At 33.7% G+C, this 23092-nt stretch overlaps 3 protein-coding genes across 3 annotated transcripts; all 3 read left to right on the forward strand.

Moving 5' to 3' along the window:
* Window positions 1-6804: 6804 nt before the first annotated feature.
* On the forward strand, window positions 6805-9238 carry LOC140840577 (uncharacterized). The gene is made up of 2 exons (XM_073207758.1): window positions 6805-6916; window positions 7442-9238. Exon 2 carries the CDS (start codon window positions 8170-8172, stop codon window positions 9199-9201), a length of 1032 nt encoding a protein of 343 aa, XP_073063859.1. The 5' UTR covers window positions 6805-6916; window positions 7442-8169; the 3' UTR covers window positions 9202-9238.
* Window positions 9239-14715: 5477 nt separating this feature from the next.
* On the forward strand, window positions 14716-17973 carry LOC140841756 (protein DJ-1 homolog D). Its single transcript, XM_073209416.1, has 5 exons — window positions 14716-14905; window positions 14997-15113; window positions 16236-16676; window positions 17172-17534; window positions 17655-17973. Exons 1-5 carry the CDS (start codon window positions 14849-14851, stop codon window positions 17841-17843), a joined length of 1167 nt encoding a protein of 388 aa, XP_073065517.1. The 5' UTR covers window positions 14716-14848; the 3' UTR covers window positions 17844-17973.
* A 2002-nt stretch (window positions 17974-19975) lies between these two features.
* LOC140841757 (probable inactive receptor kinase At1g48480) lies at window positions 19976-22881 on the forward strand. Its single transcript, XM_073209417.1, has 2 exons — window positions 19976-21455; window positions 21992-22881. The coding sequence occupies exons 1-2, from the start codon at window positions 20009-20011 to the stop codon at window positions 22615-22617; spliced, it is 2073 nt and encodes a 690-aa protein (XP_073065518.1). The 5' UTR covers window positions 19976-20008; the 3' UTR covers window positions 22618-22881.
* Window positions 22882-23092: the final 211 nt, after the last annotated feature.

Raw genomic sequence — 23092 nt, forward strand, 5'->3', positions numbered from 1 at the left:
ACGTGAGATTGTCTCAAAAGAGACGTACTCTTCAAATTTTGGTTGGTACAAAAAAAAATTTCATTTTTTCTGTTCTTAGTCATATTTTATGTAAAACGCTGGACCTACCGCCTAAACATATTAGTGGGACGACGAAAAATGGTGACGTTCCGGTACTTCTTCCGGAGTTGGACCAATATAGACAAGTTAATTGACTAAAACATGAAATTAGATAAGTTAATGGACCAAAGAAATCGGGTTTTCAATAATATATGGGCAAAAACTTGTGTGAGACGGTCTCACGGGTCGTATTTGTGAGATGGATCTCTTATTTGGGTCACTCATGAAAAAGTATTATTTTTTATGCTAAGAGTATTATTTTTTATTGTGAATATGAGTAGGGTTGACCCGTCTCACAGATTATGACCCGTGAGACGGTCTCACACAAGACTCACTCTAATATATGATAGATGAAGTTTTTTTTGAATTCTGAAATCTTGTAATTTATTAAGAAGAAGATAGATCCGTAATTACAAGTTTAATGTTAAGGTGATGCTTAAATATTATATACTAGTGACTTTAATTTGATTTATATAAAATTAAGGTCATAACTAAAAAATTTGTGAACGATTAAACTGTAATTTTGAAATTTTAATGAAGATCATATGTAATTATTAAAATAATATAGACTGAACTTCAATTTCAAAATAATGAATTAAAAAAAACAGCAAATAACAAAATAATAAATCATGAAATTATTTAATTTTATTATAAAAAGTACTTAATAATATAACAAGACATGAAGATAAAAAAAAAAAAAAACAAAAATTATTATTAAAGAATTGAACAGGTGTAAATGCATTATTGCTTGATTAAAAGTTATATTGAAAAGTATTTTAAAAAATATTTACATTGAGAAGCCACAGACGGACCCACCAACGCACCAACCCCTCGCACCCTCACATTTTTTTTAATTATTATAAATGCCAGTTGTCCCCCACATAGACCACCCGTCCACTTAAGATTTTTACTCTAAATTTGTATATGTGGTGAGTACGTGCATAATTTTTTTTAAATTGAAAAAAATATATTATAATTATATAAAATAATGAAGAATGGGTCTCATGTGAGATCGTCTCACGGATCTTAATCTGTGAGACATTTCAACCCTACTCATATTCACAATAAAAAGTAATATTTTTAGCATAAAAAATAATATTTTTTCATGGATAACACAAATAAGATATTTGTCTCACAAATATGACCCGTGAGACCGTCTCATACAAGTTTTTATCTATGATGAGATATTATAATATAATTTGAAAAAATAATATCGAAAATAAGTTGTAATGATAATTTTGAGAAAAATTCGTATGCACTTTAATCGAGATTTTAACAGGTTTTTTTATAACCAAGTCATATTTTTTTATGTTTGATTGATGTTTGCTTTACTAATTTGTATTTAATTGATATGGCTCCAACATTCAGACTTTCAGTATTAACTCATTATTATGAGCTTTAAAGTTATTAAAAAAAGTATATCACAATTTAAAATGATTAAATATAATAAATAACTAGCGATATATCGCACGCGTTATATATATATATATATATATATATATATATATATATATATATATATATATATATATATATATATATATATATATATATATATATTGTATTCGATGTTTTGGTTGTTTTTAATGCATTGCTTTCTTGTATATTATTGGGAAGAAAAGAATTATTGTTATACGTTCTAGATTCATCGATATCGAATCAATCGAACAAAATTCCACATGTTTAAACGACAATTTCTTGTGCGGTCCCTTGGTACTACAAAACAATAGAGAGTATTGTGTCAAAATTGGACGCCTTGTTCAAATTTTCTGATATATTTAGTTCTCAATACTTTCACAATTTCATCAAGCCTAAATCATAGTTTGAACTTGGTGAATGATGAAACTCTATGTTTAGTGTTTAGTCACATATAGGAAAATCGTTTATCGTCTAAAATAAAACTCAAGCATGACATGGGTACGTGAGAAATAAAAATATAGAATTATATGATCATAAATGTTGTATAATATCAGTATATATATAAAACAACACAAAAATAATGTGAGACGGTTTTTCGAGTCAATTTTATAATATGTATCTTCGACCTGATCTGATTAATGAAAATATATTACTTTTTTACTTTAATTATGAATCGAGTTGCTCTGTTTTATGGAAAAAAAAAAGTAATGATCATTTAACAACTCTACTCCTTATACATAATGTGTTTAAATGCACAAGAGATAGTCTCATAAGAATTTTGATGTTTAGGTCGGATATGGTGAGTTTATTAAAGAAATTTTGTATTGAAAAAATAACATTTATTTATTGTTAACATAAATCTCACGTGATCAAGGATTCTTGGTCTGTGATCTCACGTCATATATATTAACAATGTTTAATTACACATAATGCATTATTTTTTAAGTTTTATAAAATAAAATAAAATAAAACCCAAATAAGGATAAAATGTATTGAAGCTGATAAAGAGATGAATGTGTAGAAAATAGGAATACAGAGATGAAAAATAATTTCGGGAGGTTGTGTCTAATGATTATATTATATATTTGCTTTAGTTTTAGGACAATGTAATTTTTTTTTTCTTGGAGTATGTCTTTGTCCGAACATTTAGCTTTTATGTTTGATAAAAAAAATCAAAACTAAATTCGAGCATAAATTGAGATCAGTAGCCCAATTGATTGCAAGCCCAAACTAATATATTAGTTCAAGGGACTTCTGATTTAATTCAAAACCGACAGACTATCACTTTAAACAAGATCGTTACAAAAACCTTATCGATCAGTGAGTAAAGATCAGAACATAAAGTAAGATAGTTTTTTGTTCATACCGATCCGTGTTAAGAATCAGAGTGACAATCTCTGTCAGAAGTCAACTGATACCAAATAAGACGATGAATCGACAATAAGTACATTTGCAGTCATGGACAAATATTTTTTGTATGAGCCACAATTGAAGATTGTGACTATATATGAGATCAGTTGAACCTAGGGCTGCAAACGAACCGAACATGTTCGCGAGTTTTTCGAGCCGGCTCGATAAATATTCGATTCGTATTCGAACTTATCGAATTTGAGCCGAACTCGAACACGTTCGAACTTTTTTTCGAGCCGAACTCGAGCCCAATTTATTTTGTTCGATAGCTCGCGAATAGTTCGCGAGCCTTAATATTTTATTAATATAATATAATTATATATATATATATATATATATATATATATATATACATTTCGAATATTTCGAGCATTTCGAGCTTCAAACCTTAATATCCGAGCAATAATTCGAATAGTTCACGAATATATTCGAATATTTCGAGCCGAACTCGAACTCGAACTTCATTTCGAGCCGAGCTCGAGCCCAAATATTTGAAATTATCGAACTTCGAATCGAGCTCGAACTCGAATATACCTATTTCGAGCCGAATTCGAGCCTAACTTTTTTACTATTATTCGGCTCGATTCGGTTCGTTTGCACCCCTAGTTGAACCAATCAGAGATAAGAATCATCGACTGAAGACAAAGTCAAATCTCTTTGCAAAAATATTACAAAAAGTCATATTAAAAAAGAACCACACACCGATTCGTTTTTTATCAAATCATATCAACGATCATATTGGTGCACAAAATTCTTTTGTTTAGTTCACAAAAGCTGTGAGCATAGAATCCTACTACTCTAAGTCTTCAGTTTCAGTTTCACTAAGAATTTCAGTTAAATATTGTTAAATCCTAACTGAAGTGGGTAATTTCAAATCATTTGTAATTAACAAAGTCTTTTAGTACAAATCTTCCTTGAGAAAGAATGAATGGCGTATGAGTATTGAAGTCTCCGAACATCCATAAAAATTATTACATTTATTTATCAGTTAGTTTATCTTCTCTTAACCACCTAACTGAATAGTTATTTGTTCAAATCAGTTTCAGTAAGCTTAATTCCGCACAGTTCACACTGATCGACTTGCTGAACACTCTATTGACAAGAAGAAAGTTTCAGCATAGTTAACACAATCGAAACAATTCAAAAAAAATATTCACCCCCTCTAAAATTTAATCTCGATCCTGAATGTCTTTTTTGTGAGAGTCTCACAGATTTATATTTATGAAAAAAATCGACTTGATTCATACCTAAAATGAAAGTAATTTTTTGTTATTAAAAATAATATTTTTTTGTTTTCAATTTGGATATGATATCGATTTAACAAAATTGTTTTGTTAGATAATTTCATAAAAGTTTTTATGTTTTTTCTCGAAATCATATTCTTAAAACTTAGTCTTAATTTTTATGTGATCATATTTATTTATTTACAAAAATAGGAAAGAAAATGATCGACATCCAAGGACATTCTTGGCAATTCGAATAAGGTGGACCTAAAACATCGAGATCTGCTCCACCTGTTGGCATATTCGATATTATTATTATTTATTTTAATCGAAAAAAGATATGGTACCACTTTAATTGTGGAGTGAAATATTTTTTAATACAAAATTAAAGTGAGATGATTTTTTTTTTTAGATTACTACATATGTGGGGAAGGAGATCGAACCCGATGAGAGAGGTCAGCTAATCTGGTGGGTGAGATCATTAGGCTACAAGCTCGGTCTCTAACGTGAGATGATTTTATAGTAAATTTTGTGCTATGAATATTGGATCCGATTCAAATCACGAAAAATATTATTTTTATCTCAAAAATATTATCATTCATGATAACTTTAGATCGACTCAATCTGTCTCACAGTTATATACCGTGAGATCGTCTCAAAAAATTTACATCTTTTCAATTATAGTAATTTTGTATTAGTAAGTTTTCAAATTATAAACATGACAGAACATTTAAAATTATGCGCCTATCTCATTCCTTACATAAACCAAGTTGCAAAGTACTAAACATTATGCTAATCGAGTAATATTACATATGAAGAACTTTAAATATTTGTGGTGTAAATGAATCATATTTATTTATTTACAAAAATAGGAAAGAAAATGATCGACATTCTAGGACATTCTTGGCAACTCGAATAAGGTGGACCTAAAACATTGAGATCTGCTCCGCCGGTTGGCATATCCGATATTATTATTTATTTAAATCGAAAAAGATATGGTACAACTTTTAATGGTGGATTTAAATATATTTCAATACAAAATTCAACTTAGATGATTTTACGGTGAATTTTATGATATAAATATTTTATTCGATTTAATTTATAAAAAAATATTATTATTTACAATAATTTTAACAAAAATCACAACATTACGTATCAAGATCATTAAATATTAGTGATTAAATGAATCGAACATATTAACGAGCTTTTCGAGATTGTTTGAAAAGTTTGATTCGCAATTGAAATTATTGAATTCGATTCAAACATGTTCGGAATATTTTTCAAATCGAAATCGAATTGAAATTATTTTGTTCGAAAATTCACTAAAAAACAAAGAGTTTTTATTGTCAGTAGTTTCTTCCGATCTGGTCGATTCATCTCTCCTCCTTCTCGAGTTCTAAGTCCTGTCGTCCACCGCAAAATATGGGTTTGTAGGCTTGGGATCTATGCAAAAACAAAACCACCGAGGCTCGGTGGTTCTCTAACCCATAACCGAACTGGGATTCTTCAGCATGGAAGAGCTTGTCCAAGATGGTACTCAAATCTGGCAAAGACGGAGCCAAAAGGGGGGCGGTTCTGAATGGGGTTTTTTTTAAAAATATTATAAATTAATTAAAGCGTTGTAAAAATATGGCAAGTTTGGAGGGTTTGTAAAAGTATTACAATCCGGGACAGTATGTCCCGGATTCAGAATTTTTTATTATTTTTTTCTGAAAAAAAATAAAATAAAAAGAAAGTGAGTGTGGCACGGATTCTAAGAATCCGTGTCCAATCCGTGTCTCCGGATTTTCATTTTTTTTTAAAAAAAAAAAAGTTTAGATCAGCGACGGGTTTTGAAAACCGTCGCTAGTGGCGACGGTTTAATCGAACGCTGTTGCTCTTTGCGACGGTTTAAATAAAAACCGTCGCTAACGTAGAATCCGTGGCAGACGTTCCCGGATTCTAAATCCGTGAATTTTTAATTCCCGCGACTACTTCCAGTATTTAAATGCGGTGCCCTCCTCCTCATTTCGCATCGAAGTCGAACAAGCCACAGAAGCAATTCTTTGTTTCGAATACGAATCTTCAACTTTTCCATTTATTAACGTAAGTCTTCGACATTTTTCAGAATAATTAGAGGTAACGATATTTTTTGTTATTAATAATATTTATTATTGTTCGATCGTTGTATCAATTTTAAGTAATATCAATAAGTATAATATTAATTGTATTATTGCAATTATAATACTGTGATTTAGAAATTTTGGAATAATAATAACTACACTTAATTTAGTTACGATAATTATATTTACGTGATATAATATATATCACATAAATTAAATATAATATATTTAATTTATGTAATATATTATATTTAATTTATGTGATATATATTATATCTACAATAATTGACGATTAAACTTAATTTTATGACATTAATTATATTTACGTGATATAATCTTATATATACAATATTCACGTTAATTACAATAATTAAATTTAATTTACGTGAAATTTAATAGCAATTCTTATATTACGTGATATAATATTACAATAATCACACTAATTATATTTGAAATTATTTTATTTACGTGAATTTTAAGCATTAGTGAACTAATTATTTACGTGAATTGCTAATAATATTTAAATGTCAATTATTTATTTGTTAATTATATTTAATGGTTAAGTATTTAATTGTTAAGGAATTTATGATATTTAAATGTGCAGATTTTAAAGTCACCTCCTTTCACGAAAAGAATAGGACGTCATTTTATAATAATCAAAAGGTATATTTGAGAAATTAGGGTTTTTATGGTTTGTCCATTTCAATTTACAGAAAGAAATTATTATTAAAAAAAATCTCGTGGTGGTCTGTATCATTATATAACAAAAATTTTATATATAGTAAAACAATTTTGAAAAATATAAATTTATCTTGTAAATTTGTCATTTGTTTCTGTTTAATATGTTTTTTTTACTCTTTTTATTTTTTTATACTCTTAGTTGTTAAAATTTTTAATATAAGAAATTAATATATTTGAAAATTCTACTTACACATGTTTGAAAATCTAAATTTTTAATATAAGTCATAACAATTTTTTATTATTATAAAAACAAACATTGGTATTACTAAATATAAATTTTAATTATATTGATTTAACAATATATATTTTAATAATAATAATAATAATCTTGTAAATGATTCTTGAAATTTTATCTAATATAAAATATATTTTTTTAATATATATACGAGAAACGCATAATTAAATTTTGTTATGATTGTATACATTATGTCATAGTTTTTGGTGCAGACATGGATACTGTGAGAGCCTTACTGTACGTAGGTGGCTATGTCATTATTGAAGATGGTAGGGTTGGATATAGTATCCCCGCGACAAGGCCCATTAAAATCTCTCGGTCTACTACATTTTCTCAATTGGTGAATTATGTGCATCGCAAGTTGGAGATCGACCCATCAAAATTCTGCATCAGGATGTCAACGAAATATTGTTATAGCTCGTCGGCTCGTTACATTGAAGAGCATGTCTATATCACAGATGATGATAGTCTACAATTTATGTTTGAGTTGCCGACACTGGATTGCATGTACTTGTATGTTGATTCATCGCCAGTGTTACAGAACGTAAGTGATTACGATTTTGATGCAGTCATGCCAGTAATAACGCAAGGTTTGGGAACAATAGGTTTGAATGAAGCGGGACCTTCTATGTATCACGTCGATGAACAGTCAGCTCATACATACTCTGGGATCGACACTGGTCCTTGGGATCATCATATCACGGCTCACACTGAAGAAGATTATGCATGGGGGATGAATACAAGACGAGAATGAGATTTTACTTCAGGGGATTGGGATCATCATATCACGGGTCCATCAGGAGTTGATGTCGCATGGGGTTCTACTAGAACAGGCCAATTGGAATTAAATTCATGGGCTGATGAGGATAATACCACAAATGTTAGACATTTTGATAATTCTACTGTGGATGCAAATATTCCAACCCCAATTACAGAATACATGCCTGAGCAAGATGATTTATTTGGGGACAGTTCGCATCATGTCAGGAATAGCGATGATGATTTGTATGCTACATCAAGTGACGGAGAAGATGATCATCATGTTGAAAATGCAAATGAAGGGACATTGACGCGTGTGTTAATGTCTGGAGCAACAGTGACAGAGAACATTCCTATTGCACCTGAGCAACATTTACGTGATATTCCCCAATTTTTCAATGAAGTCTACGACGAACAAATTCCAGATTCATTTGGTATTCCTTCTGCATCTCGAACAAACTTTTACAATCCTGAAAGGCCAGAGCTCGGTGTCAAAATGGTATTTAAGAGCAAAAACGATTTAATATCTTCAGTGAAGGATTTTTCAGTTCGGGTTTTGAGACGTGAATATATCGTTGTCCAAAGTTCTCCGACAATTTGGAAGGTCAAATGCAAGAACTGGTCCGAAGGTGGCAATTGTGGGTGGGGACTTCGAGCATCGTTCAAAAAAAGTTTAGGCTACTTCATGATCACGAAATATGGTGATGATCACACATGCATGTCTACCCAAGTCGGTATAGATCACCACAACCTTGACGTAAACATGATAGCCAGTACACTTTTGGGAATCGTGCGTTGTGATCCTGCATACGAAATCAAATATGTGCGAGAAAGTATTAAAGAAAAATATGGGTATGATATATCGTATGATAAGGCATGGCAGGGTTTGAAACGCGCGGTGGAGGTAGTCTATGGCACATGGGAAAGCTCTGTAACTTTGCTTCCTAAATATATGGGAGCTTTGTCGAAGTACAATCCAGGAACTGTTGTAGAATGGAAGCATCTTCGACCTAATGACCATCCACATAAAGTCTTGAACTTTGTGTTTTGGGCATTCAGACCATGTATAGATGGTTTTCGACATTGTCGCAACGTAATCAGTGTAGACGGTACCCATATGTACACCAAATATAAACACAAACTACTCATTGCAGTAACATTGGATGCCAATAACCAGATAAATGTAGTGACCCGTTCCAGAATCACCTACTAATCAAGAACTAAGCATGCAACTAACTTAATTAATAAAAATAATCAGAGATAATTGCGGAAAAGGCCAACAAACGATAGTTATACAACCCAATCGAAAAATCCAGAACAACTCAACTAAACTGAAATATACGGTACAACCATATCGAAACAAAAAGATACCGAAGAACTAAACCAACCAGCTACTCAACGTCCTCCTCCTCCTCCTCCTGAGCTGTCCAACCTGAGGCCTGCCCCGTGGGAATGGGGTGTCCAAGATAAACAAAACCGAGGACGTGAGCGATAAGAACGCCCAGTACAAAAGCATGAGTATACAAACCTATATGAAATGCACATGCTATGATATGATACCAGGGTAGTCAAGAAACAGGAGTAACAAAGGATCTCAAAATGCTCAGTCTAGAGGCGCCAAGTGGATAGTGCCGCGCGGTACTCCTCTGGGTCACTGCATCCACTACAAGAACAGACGTGGACCAAAAATGTCCCGGATCACCGAAGCCCTCCCGACCCGTCGGCCACTGTGTACTCTCGGTGTCCATGCGTCCACAAGACAAGACAGGGCTGAGCGGCCCCACAAGATATAGCTTATCTCGAAAGAGATACAGCTCAACAGTAAAGGCTATCTCGAAGGAGATACGGCTCAACATGAAATGCAACATGCATCATAAAACGTGACATAATAGCATGCATCATATGACATATATCAATGAACCACAGAATCGTGCAACACATATGAGGATGTATACTCGACCAGGATATCTCAGATAGTACTTTCGTACCTCAAACCAGCAGATCCTAACAATCAGTCCTAGACTCACGCCTGCGTCCGCAGTCAGCCCACTGGTGCCGCTAGCTCCAAACTAGAGCACAGCTCCGCTACAACACTAGTAGCTCCCCGCTAGTGCCCGAACCTCGGAAAAAGACTAGAACCTGTCAGAAACGACTGAAATGCTCTGGAACACTCTGAAATGGCGAGTCACAAATGAAGCCTCGCGCCTCTATTTATAGCCATCGTTCGGACGCTCCGAACCACTTCGTACGATCCGATCCGGTACACTTCGGACGGTCCGAACCCTGATCGGACGATCCGAACCTTGCATGACTTCCACGAGTACAGCCACCTGTCTCGGACGATCCGAACCCCGATCGGACGATCCGAACTCTTCCACGTGTCCAGAACCCTTCCACGTGTCCAGCCACCTGTCTCGGACGGTCCGAACCCACTTCGGATGATCCGAACCCTCTTCGGACGATCCGAACCTGGTTCGATCCTTCCGATCCCACCGAAAATATAATTAATCCAATAATTAACTCAAATTAGGTATCGGGATACTACATTTTGCCGTTAGCCTTTGCGCTTGTTGATGAAGAATTACGAGTCTTGGCATTGGTTCCTCGGTAATGTTGCACGACATGTTACCAGAGGGTGTAGTGGTGTGTGCCTTATATCTGATAGACATGCGGGTATAACAAGTGCAGTTCAAAATCTCCCTGACTTCAAGCCTCCTCGTGGTGTTCATCGTTTCTGTTTGAGGCATGTTCGCTCTAATTTCAACAGCAAGTTCAAAAACATTCATTTAAAAGACTTATGTTGGGAAGCAGGGGTACAACACCAAGTAGCAAAATTTAATGCGACAATGGAGGCAATTAGGACAAAGAATGCAGCAGCTTTCACGTATTTGTCAAACATTCAAAAAGAAAAATGGTCATTAGCTCATGATGGTGGATGGAGACGAGGGATAATGACGACGAACATGTCTGAGTGTACTAATGGTGTGTTGAAAGGGGTGCGACGTCTTCCAATAACTGCAATAGTGGAGATGACCTTACAGCGTTGCGTACACTATTTCATTCAACGGCGAGCGCGAAGTGATAAGATGTTGGAAAAAAATCAACCATGGACCGACTATGCATACTCTAAATTTGATATTTGGTCAAAAAAGTCAATTGAACATCGAGTAGTAAAATTTGACCAAAGGGATAAAACAGCATCCGTCGCGACAGGAGGAAGACCGGGTCGTCAACATCACGTACAAGCTGTGAACATTTCTACGCGTGAATGCACTTGTGGTAAATTCACAATTTTTGGAATTCCTTGTTCACATGTTATATGTGCAGCGAAATGGTTTGGTTTGAATCCCGCACAACTTGTACAACCATGGTTTACATTGAGCGAATACGTGAACACATACGATGGAAGATTCTACCCTATTCATGATGAACAATATTGGGATGAACCTACATTCCAATTACAACACAATGGTGTTCGTCGACAAAGGAGGCAGGCTGGTAGAGATCGCACGACACGCATAAGAAACGAGATGGATCAGCCATCAACGAGAGAGAGACAACGTGGGAGGTAAAATATATACAATTACGTATTGTACCTTATTTTTAAACCATAACATGTGAAGATATTAATGTAATTACAAATTTTTGTTTATTAATAATTCTTGTTCATTACAGGTAGGTGGAGTTGAGAAGATCGACTTATGGTGACAAATAATTATGTTTGTGACGTATATTTTACAATTTAATATTTAATTGTTATGACAATTCCGTGTTGTATTGTTATGAAAATTTTTTAATATGTAGTTTGTTGACTTATTTGATTTCATTTAGCAATTACACTTATGTTCTTTCATTACTATAAATTTATTCATAAAAGAATATTAAATCACAATCAATACATTCCACAAATATAAAAAGTCAATAATACAAAAATTGTATACGAATGTTGATAAAATATGTTGCAGCAACAACTTGTAATTAAAATAAAAAAAAACTGAAAAACAAATTTGAAGATCCGTATTCGAAACAAAGAATTGCTCCTGTGGCTTGTTCGACTTCGATGCGAAATGAGGAGGAGGGCACCGCATTTAAATACTGGAAGTAGTCACGGGAATTAAAATGTCACGGATTTAGAATCCGGGAATGTGTGCCACGGATTCTAAGTTAGCGACGGTTTTTGTGTAAACCGTCGCAAATAGCAACGGCGTTTGATTAAACCGTCGCCACTTGCGACGGTTTTTAAAAACCCGTCGCCGATCTTTTTTTTTTTTAAAAAAAATGAAAATTCGGAGACACGGATTGGACACGGCTTCTTAGAATCCGTGCCACACTCACTTTCTTTTTATTTTATTTTTTTTCAAAAAGAAAATAATAAAAAATTCTGAATCCGGGACAGTAAGTCCCGGATTGTAATACTTTTACAAATCCTCCAAACTTGCCATATTTTTACAACGCTTTAATTAATTTATAATATTTTTAAAAAAAAACCTGAATGCTGTCGTCCCCTTTGATTTTTTATTTTTTATAAATTATGATATTATATATAATTATTTTATTTCACTTTTCTCTTTCCATTTGTCTCTCGTAAAATTTTTAATATATTTTTTTTTCATTTTGTAACTTTATTTTTCTAGCTTCGTCCCACGATCTGCCGGTGGAACAAAGTTGTCGTTCTCGTGTCGGGCTCGGAGTACGGTTTGAGATTTGAGTATGAATTACAATATGAGAGGGAGGAACCACTACTGTGTAAATTGTCGGAAGGAATCGAATCACCGACAAAGGCCACCGTGGAGGCATCACCTATTTGGCGAGTGGTGTTTGTCAAAATTTGAGCTTGAGCACCATTTTTCGTATTCAAACCATTAATAATAAAAATTTGACTGAATCGAGCTTCAAATTATGTCTATTTGAATTCGAGTTCGAACTTAAATACTGAAATTTACTTAGAGGGTCGTATTCAACGTAGGAGATTTATTGATTTTTAATGACTTTCGTAGATTTTAAAAGTCTAGATATATTCAATTAAAACTTCTGCATACTTTGTAGAAGTATAATGATATTCAAAATAGATTTTCATGGGGTTTTAAAAAGTCAAGTGATATTTAACATTGATTTTTTAAGACTTTATAAAAGACTAGATGTATTCGAATTTTCAATAGACTTTTAATAACTCCATGAAATTCATTAACATACAAACATTAATACATAAAGTACAACTATAAATTGTCAAAAATCGTATTAGGTTCAACCCAAAAATTCAGATGGATTTTTAAAACTTCTAACTCTTACACAAGCTATTTATTTCTCCCTATGTCGCTTCACATCACATCTCTTCTTATCTTCTCTCCTCTCATCTGTCTATATCACTCTTTCAATTTTTCGAAATGTGTCTCTATATATATTTTCATATTTAATTTCAAATTTTTCATTTTTTTCTGATTCATTTAATAATTTTTTTATTTTAATATTAGAGTAAATTTTGAATTCTAGAATTGATTTTGTGATTTTTAATTTATGATTTATACAAATTAATGTAATATTCAATAATAATAAAATATAATAAAAAATGTCGCTTAATTCTTAATAATTGAATAGCCTCGCAATAACCATGATTTTTTTAAAATCTTTTTAGCATTTTCATATTAATATGTAAGCTATCATATTTTAATACAAAATTGCATCCACACAATAATAAATAATATTCTTTTCAAATGTATATTATCAATTCAAAAACAATGTTACTTATTAATCAATTGATATATTTTTAAAATTTTACAAACACACATACAAACTCACATAATTATACATGTAAGTATTGAAATGATTTTACTTTAAATAAGTAAATTTATTTATTAATATATATATTGAAAAATTATTTCAACTGAATATATTATTTATGTCGAATAATTATTAGTTCAAAGAAATTAATAAAAAATAATATGTTTAATTAAATACAAAATTTATAAATTCTTAAGAAAAAATTTCACAAAAATTTATAAAAATTTTGTAAAAAAATTTACATGAATCCAAATAAATCTGTTTATAAATTTGTAAAGTATATATAAAAATGTGTTTTGAAAAGGACAAGAATTTTTTTTTTTGAAGAGGATCAATCAACATAGATGAAATTTTTTCGAATTTTATTTTACGATTCATAATTAAAATTATAAATAAAATTTTAAGATAAACTAGATAATAAAATCAATAAAACAAAAGGACAAAGGAAGTATCATGTATAGCTTCTAGATATCGTGAAATGACATATTTCTTTTTGGATCTTATAAATAAAAAATTATAATATTTATAATTGTTTGAAAAAATATAATATATATTAAATAAATGGAACTTATATTTTTGTCCACAATATTTCTTTTAGGCTTTCAAATTTAGTTTTGTTATATTACATTTTTTTCAGTTCTAGACTCTAGTTTATTATAGTATGTGATATAAAAAAATGAGTATGTATCTTGTGAAAGAGCGGTCTCACGAATATTTATTTGTGAGATGAGTCAATTTTACCAATATTCACAATAAAAAGTAATACGTATAGATGACCCAAATAAGATATATGTCTAACAAAATATACTCTGTGAGACCGTTTTACACAAATTTTTGTTTAAAAAAATATTGATAAAGATAAAAAAAATATTGACAAGAAATTAAAACATAAATCAATCAATCCAAAAAAATTAATTTCCCGAAATAAAAAAAAAAACATTTTTTACGTCTTATAACAGAGCATGTATCGGTGCTAAGCTGGGAATTATCCTGAAGTTTTTCTACACCAACGGAGAAGTAGAAAGAACCTAGAAGAAAGTATAATCAGCGGTGAAGCTTTATCTGACCTTCAACGTCGGAAAATGGCATCTCAGAAAAGGGTTCTCTTGTTATGCGGAGATTATGTCGAAGATTACGAGGTAACCGATTATTTTTTTCATAAAATTTCAATCTTTTCCTCCTCACATCACAAGTGAAGTTTTCTAAGTAATTTTGGTTGCATATACGCAGGTTATGGTGCCATTTCAAGCATTGCTGGCATATGGGCTGTCTGTTGATGCAGTTTGCCCCGGGAAGAAAGCCGGGGACATATGTCGTACTGCGATTCACGACTCTTTAGGCTACCAGGTTTATTTGAAATTAGTTAATAGAACAGCTTTTGCTATTTCTGAATGAATTAGTTCCGGTTTATTCTTATTTACCACTTTATGTTGTTAGTTTTTTATGCTGTGTCCAAGTGTTTTCTTAACTACATTTGGTTGTTACTGGGGGCAACTTTGTGTTTCTTGTGATGTACATGATAGTACTAAGTGAAGTTTGAAAGTTTAAGACTTTTTCTTCGTTATTTTTTTCTTATTAGTTATTTCCCTTTTTTATTTTTTAGGAAGTTTTAGGATTCTGGGCTACATTGTCCTCTGATGTTTTACTGAGGTTTGCTTATTTATGGCTTGAAATATGAAGCTATTATTTGTTTGACCAATCGTTAGTTTGAGCTTTGGTCGAAGAGATTTCAAATTGTTTTTCAGGCGGAAGAGATCACAAATTCAAGATATTTGGTGTGAGATGCGATCCCCACTATATATTGATTTAGTTACTATCCGTTGGTCTTTGATGTTTAATATCTGGTTAATGTACATGTGTAAGTCTTGGATATTGTTCTAAGATATATATTCCCTCATAAGTTATGTTCAACCTACCCGTGAGGGAGTATGTTAGAAGTATAAAATTATTGTCCAGATAAGCTCTTGTAAGTTGTAAGCTCAAACTTTTGGGAGAAAAATGTTTTATAAAGTTGTTTATAGTAGTAGAAAGCAAGATAGTTGCTTTCTAATAGTCTAAATCATGAATATTTTATGCATTTGAAGATGAGAATCAAGAATAATGATGGGAAGTTTGGAGCGGTTAAGATGCACCTTTGAATCAATTTGATTTTCGGTCATATTAATTAATATGCTTACTTTATGATGACTACCTCCCTACATTTGCTCTTTTGGCTTATAAGTCCTTGATATACAAGTGTTTAAGAAACCCAAATCTCCTTTTCTTCATGCAAGCATATCCATTATGTGTTTTGGTTTGTATTTTATGAGTGTGTCTGTTTGGATTTATTTGCAAGTGCGAGTGAAACGACCCTGCTGTTCTTTTTGGAGCGTCATACTTTCTTGATATGCCAAACGAGTCCATTAGTTCCATTAGCTTTCTTTCGAACTTAGTATATTACCTTTTTCTGGTTTTTGATAATTTGTGCAGACCTATTCTGAGTCCAAGGGCCACAATTTTTCCCTCAATGCAACTTTTGATGAAATAGATGCCGCCAAATACGACGGACTAATCATTCCGGGAGGGCGTGCCCCAGAATATCTTGCAATAAATGAATCTGTGGTAAACTTGGTCAAGAAATTTGATGAGTCTCATAAGCCAATTGCCTCCATCTGCCATGGGCAATTGATCTTGGCTGCAGCTGGTATTGTTAAAGGCCGGAAGTGTACTGCATATCCTCCTGTGAAGCATGCACTTATTGCTGCGGGTGCTCATTGGGTAGAACCAGACACAATGGCCTTCTGCACTAGTGAGGGGAACCTCGTAACTGGAGTTAATTATGAGGGGCATCCTGAGTTCATTCAGCTTTTTATCAAGGCATTAGGAGCCAAAATATCTGGTTCTGGAAAGCGCATTTTATTTCTCTGCGGGGTAACGATTCAATGCCCTAGGTTTTTTATTTTGAGGCTGATAGCTAGTATGAATATCAAGTTCTTTCAAATGCTCAACCTTGTGAAAGACGTCTCAACGATGATGCTTTACTTTAACATGCCTCCTCAAGTGTGTGACAGATTTCAGAGAATATATGTCAAGAATAAATATTAAGGTGTATATATGCATGTCGATCAGATCATAGACACCCAAGGCCAACTTAATAAAACATGTGGGGTTTCACGTGGCTCTTATATAATAATTTTTGTCGACCATATTGAATCTCAATAGAAATAGCCGTAGTTTTCTGCACATCATCTTCTGATCATGCTACTCTTTTGTTCAGCATCCGCCATTTCTCAAGTATGATTGGTAACTATTCATTCATATTAATTTACTAACCCTTTTATGATTTAGTTCAGTTCTTATTGGTGTTGCCATTTTTGAAGATTTGCATCATTCATCAATTATTGTGCTTTTGCGGTTACAATGCAGGATTACATGGAAGACTATGAGGTGATGGTTCCTTTTCAATCTCTTCAAGCTCTCGCCTGCCATGTGGATGCCATATGTCCTGGAAGAAAAGCGGGTGATAAATGCCCGACAGCTGTTCACGACTTTGAAGGCGACCAAACATATAGTGAGAAGCCTGGCCACCAGTTCTCTTTGACCACCAATTTTGAAGGTTTGGATGCTTCTAGCTACGATGGATTAGTGATACCTGGAGGCCGAGCTCCAGAATACTTGGCCTTGGATGAAAGTGTGCTTAAATTGGTGAAGGAATTTGTGGAATCTGGCAAACCGGTAGCATCAATATGCCATGGACAACTAATTTTATCAGCTGCTGGTGTTCTAAAGGTAAGCTTTTCACGATGTAGATCACCCCGAATAATAATTTATGTGCATCGTTTCAATTTAGTTGCGTAATTCATTGGAAATATGGTTAGGTAATATCATTTTTTTTAAATGTTTTCTCAGGGCAAGAAATGTACTGCATATCCTGCAGTGAAGCTCAATGTTGTTCTGTCAGGGGCAACTTGGCTAGAACCTGAACCAATCGAGAGTTGCTTCGTCGACGGTAATCTTGTCACAGGTGCCGCTTGGCCCGGTCATCCCCAGTTCATCTCTCTGTTCATGAGACTTCTTGGTCTGCACGTGACATTCTAGTCATGTTTTCTAGCTATACTTCGCTGTTGCATATCTGTACACAATAAGTGGTATATCTACCACATCACAAACTTTGGCCTCCCTTCGCTTGTTCTGTGTTTCTAGTCAACAATATATATATATATATATATATATATATATATATATATATATATATATATATATATATATAATGAAATGTGGGACTTTTAAAAATACGTTCTTCCTTTTTTTGGTGACATTGTTATAAAATGTCAATGTGATCTGTCCTTGTAATTTCGCAATGGCTGGTCCTTGATTTGATTTGATGTTCCATGTGATAATGTCGTTGTAATTTATCGGATTTAATATATAATTAACAATAATAAACTTATTCCTTCACGCTAAATTAATCATGACAAAAATTTATGCGAGACTGTCTCACGGGTCATATTTTGTGAGATGATTATTTATTTGAATCATTTATGAAAAAATATTATATTTTATACTATAAGTATTACTTTTTATTGTGAATATGGATAGGGTTGATTCGTCTCACAGATAAAGATCCGTAAAATCGTCTCACAAGAGACATGTTCTTAAAGAACGGTCACGACGCAACTTGATTTGCCAAACTTTTTAGTTGGCTGATGGAAATAATTAGGGGTTTAGGATGTAAAGTATTATTCAGTTGACAAGATTTCAATTTTGGGACCCTTTTGATTCCCCCGAGAAATTTTTTATTAGCGCAAAGTCTTTTTTTTTAGACTGTCTTCTAAGATTTTATTTGTGAGACGAGTCAATTTTATTCATATTTATAATAAAAAAATATATTTTTGATATAAAAAATAATATTTTTTTATGAGTGTTCCAAATAAAATGTTCGTTTTATAAAATTGATTTGTCAAATCATTTCACACGAGTTTTTATATTTTAATTATTAAATAAATTCTTATTTCAAACCAACTGTTTCTTTTTTGAAAAAGTAATATCAGTTTTCTAATAATTATGGGCGAAAATTATTCGATTTTCTAAACTTGCATATCTTGTTAATTTTGGGATTGTCATTTGGTTCCAAGTTTCCAACTTGAAATCCAAACTGTATATTTTTCTAATTTTTTTACCTAATTCATTTTTTGGGATAATTCCCAAAACAAATCCTTAGTGAAAATGGTAGTATTCCTTTTTGGAGCAAACTACCCGTAAATTCATGGAACGAAATATTTTTTAACTTCGATTATGTGAATAATAATGACAAAAATATATCAGGCATAAGATATTTAAAAATAGCATTTCCCCAATTCTGACAATCACATAAATAATTATTTTAGTTGACTTAACGTTTGTGGCACTCCAATTTTTTGAGTTTCACATGTCGTATTTTATGAAACGATATATTATTTGAGTCATCTATGCAAAAGTATTATTTTTTATACTAAGAGTATTACTTTTTATTGTGAATATCAGTAGGTTGACCCGTCTCACAGATAAAGATTCGTGAGATCGTCTCACAAAATACATACTCTTTTTCTTATAGGTAAATTGTTTAGGCGAAATGTTTTGATGAATTTGAATTCTGAATCCCTTGTTCACTCTTAACTTTTTGGATAATTTTCAAAACCATAGAATTGAAATTCTGCAACTTTATTTAAGTTTTTTTTTTTAAACTTAAAACAAGGTATAATCACCATATTTACGATGGACAGAAGTAATCATTTTCGAATAGGTTTTTTATGAGACGGTCTCACGAATCTTATTCACAATAAAAAATAATATTTTTTCATGAATGGCCCAAATAAAGATCTATCTCACAAAATACGACCCGTAGACCGTCTCACACAAGTTGTTACCATCATTTTCCTATTATAAAAGATGTCCGGACTCGATTAATAAAAAAATCTCCGATTATAAAAGTCATTTAAAATATAATTTTTTGGGAATATAAAATCCATTATTAGAATGAATCAATCCAAACGAATTCAAAGAATTATTATTATAAATTTGAAACCTTTAACTCGAAATTTGTAAGTTGTATAACGATCAAAGACACAATAATTTAAAAATATATATTCATTTTTTTAAAAATTGAAAATTCAAAATTCAAAAATGTGATGGTATAATAAATAAATAAATCAGAGTGGGTTAGGTTGGGGTCAAAGGGTAATAACACTAAGACGGTGCTTCTTATTGGAGGAATTTGACGTTAAATGCCTAATTCAGTAACAGTTCACTGGTTCAGACTCAGACATGAAAGTGAAACCCAGTCCTTAAACTTGTTCAAACTACAACAAAAATCACACAAATCTAGCTCCGTTAATTCTGACAAAATTGCGGGATCATCGATGAGGCATTTCGATTTCGAAATCTACGCCTCTCTCCTTTTCGCTGCCGCCATTCTCTTGCCATTCGCCGCCGGAGACATTGCCGGAGAGCGGGCGGCGCTCGTCGCCTTTCGTTCTGCCGTAGGAGGACGTGTGCTTCTCTGGGATCTCTCTAGACCCACTCCCTGCTCGTGGGCTGGCGTCGTTTGCAATGTGCCGTCGAATTCCACCGTCGTTGAGCTTCACTTTCCTGGAATGGGGCTCTCCGGTGTTATTCCACCCAACACGATCTCCAGGTTGACCAATCTAAATTCAGTCAGTCTCCGTTACAACTCGCTGTCCGGGAATCTGCCGCCGGAGTTGTTCTCTTCGCTGACTTCACTCCGTAATCTCTATTTGCAGCACAATTCTTTCGATGGAGAAATCCCGGATTCTTTGTTCTCCTTGACGTCTCTTGTGCGTGTGAATTTGGCGGATAACAATTTCTCCGGCCAAATTTCACCTTCATTCAATAAATTGACTCGTCTGGGGACGCTCTACTTGCAGGACAATCACTTTTCTGGTCAACTTCCTGATCTGGATGTGCCTGGTTTAGTTCAGTTCAATGTTTCTAATAATAATCTTACTGGAGTTATTCCAGAACATCTTTCGGCGAAACATCCCAGGAGTTCATTTCTTGGAAATTCGCTCTGTGGCTCTCCGCTTGATTCTTGTGGTGGTGGTGGTGGTGGTGGTGGTGATGGAAAATCCAAGAAAAAGCTCTCTGCAGGGGCGATTGCTGGGATTGTAATTGGTTCGGTACTCGGGCTTTTGCTGATATTATTGCTGTTATTCTGCTTGTGCAGAGCGTGCGCCGGAAAGAGGAAAAAATCAAAAGATGTAGGAGTGGCTAATGTAAGAGATCTTGAAGTCCCACCGGAGAAAATGGAGAGTGAAGTTAAAAATGGGGCCGCGGGTGGTAGTTTCGCGGCGGCATTGGGAGGTAAGGAGAAAGGCAAGGTAGTAGTCGATGGGAAGAAAGGGCTAGTTTTCCTGGGGAAAACGGGCTGGAACTTTGAGTTGGAGGATCTTTTGAGAGCGTCGGCTGAGGTTTTGGGGAAAGGAACATTCGGAACCGCATACAAGGCGGTACTTGAAACGGGGCTGGCGGTTGTGGTGAAGCGGCTGAGGGATACTAATACGGGAGAGAGGGAGTTCAGGGAAAAGATGGAGGAAGTTGGAAGATTGGATCATGAAAATTTAGTGCCTTTAAGAGCTTATTACTATAATAAGGAGGAGAAGCTGTTGGTGTATGAATATTTGCCAATGGGGAGCTTGTCTGCTTTGTTACATGGTGAGAATTCTTCTTGATCTTGTTGAGATTAATCATATTCCTTAGTTATTTACTACACTGTGTCTGAGAATGAGTATTATTTTTGTGTTTGCAGCTTAGTATTCCTTTTATGTCGTTAATTAAATGTAGTTTGGGTCATAGAAAATGTGAATTTGAATTATTTCTATGGCTGCAAAATGTAAAGTGGTTCGGGACGAATGTGGAAGTATAGTTTTCATTACAAATGCTTTCTGCCTGTTTGTTTTGATCTGTTTTTTTAAGTTTGCAGCAACTATTTAACATAATTTGTCTTGCATCAGAACAAAGTCAATGACGAAGGATTATTTTTTCGGGTTTCGGGTTCTTTTCTTGCTTTCGTCTTGCTAAACTTGTTCTTTTTAAGTCACTACTAGCTAGTCATGCCATAGCACAGAATCTTGGCATACTGACAGATACACTATCTTTTGAAAACTGCGCGATTCTTTACTCTAATGGGGTTTCAATGTACGTGGCAAATTTATTAAATAGGACGAGTTTTAATTCCATTTATGTTGCAGGAAACAAGGGAGGCGGCAGGACTCCCTTAAACTGGGAGACAAGGGCAGCCATCGCCCTCGGTGCAGCGCGAGGAATCTCGTACCTTCACTCCCAAAGCCCCACACTCTCCCATGGAAACGTAAAATCATCAAACATCCTTCTTACCACTTCGTACGAAGCCCGTGTCTCCGACTTTTGCCTTGCTCAGCTTGCTGGACCTGCTACCACCCCGAACCGCATTGCTGGCTATCGTGCACCAGAGGTAACCGATCCTCGAAAAGTCTCACAAAAAGCAGATGTCTATAGTTTCGGAGTTTTACTGCTCGAGCTGCTAACGGGCAAAGCTCCGACTCATTCATTAACAAACGAGGAAGGGGTCGATCTCTCCAGATGGGTCCAGTCCATTGTCAGAGAAGAGTGGACATCCGAAGTGTTTGATCCGGAACTTCTTCGTTATCAAAACGTCGAAGAAGATATGGTTCAGCTCTTGCAGCTTGCAGTTGATTGCACTGCTCCATACCCGGATAAACGCCCTTCGATGACCGAGGTTTGTGGCAAAATCGAGGAGATTCGCCATTCGAATTTACAGGATCACAGTGGCGGCATTGTTAATATCGACGAACCGCAGCACAATATCGGTTCATGACCAGTACCTCATAGAACAAAAGTTTTACCTTCCTAAAGGTCCCTTCTGATTGTCTGTTCATTCTTGGAGTTCAATGATTGAGTATCAGCATCAACTGTTAACCTGTCACAGCTTATTTTGGTTGTCTTATGATTTTTCCCATGTTGAGATTTATATTTTAATGTCATTTGTTTTTGAGGAATTTGTTATTATTCTTCCTGTTGTTTGTCTGAACTGTAAAATAACTTTCAATTTCTTACTGTTGAGCTGGTGAAATTTAAATTATATATTTTTTCCCTTTCTAGCTAAGTTTTAATTTGTTCAAACCGAGCATTTGTTGTTGCTTTAATACCAGGATACATGTTACCAACTTGTAACATCATGTCCATGTGTTTTTATTCTTATTTTAAGATTAAAATAACATATAATAGAACGTTATTTTTTAATAAAATAACGTACGTTACGCTTGCATTAAATCAATCGTTTGTGTCATCAA

The sequence above is a fragment of the Primulina eburnea genome, chromosome 9 (assembly GCF_022965805.1).
Source record: "Primulina eburnea isolate SZY01 chromosome 9, ASM2296580v1, whole genome shotgun sequence".
Taxonomy (NCBI): Eukaryota; Viridiplantae; Streptophyta; class Magnoliopsida; order Lamiales; family Gesneriaceae; genus Primulina; species Primulina eburnea.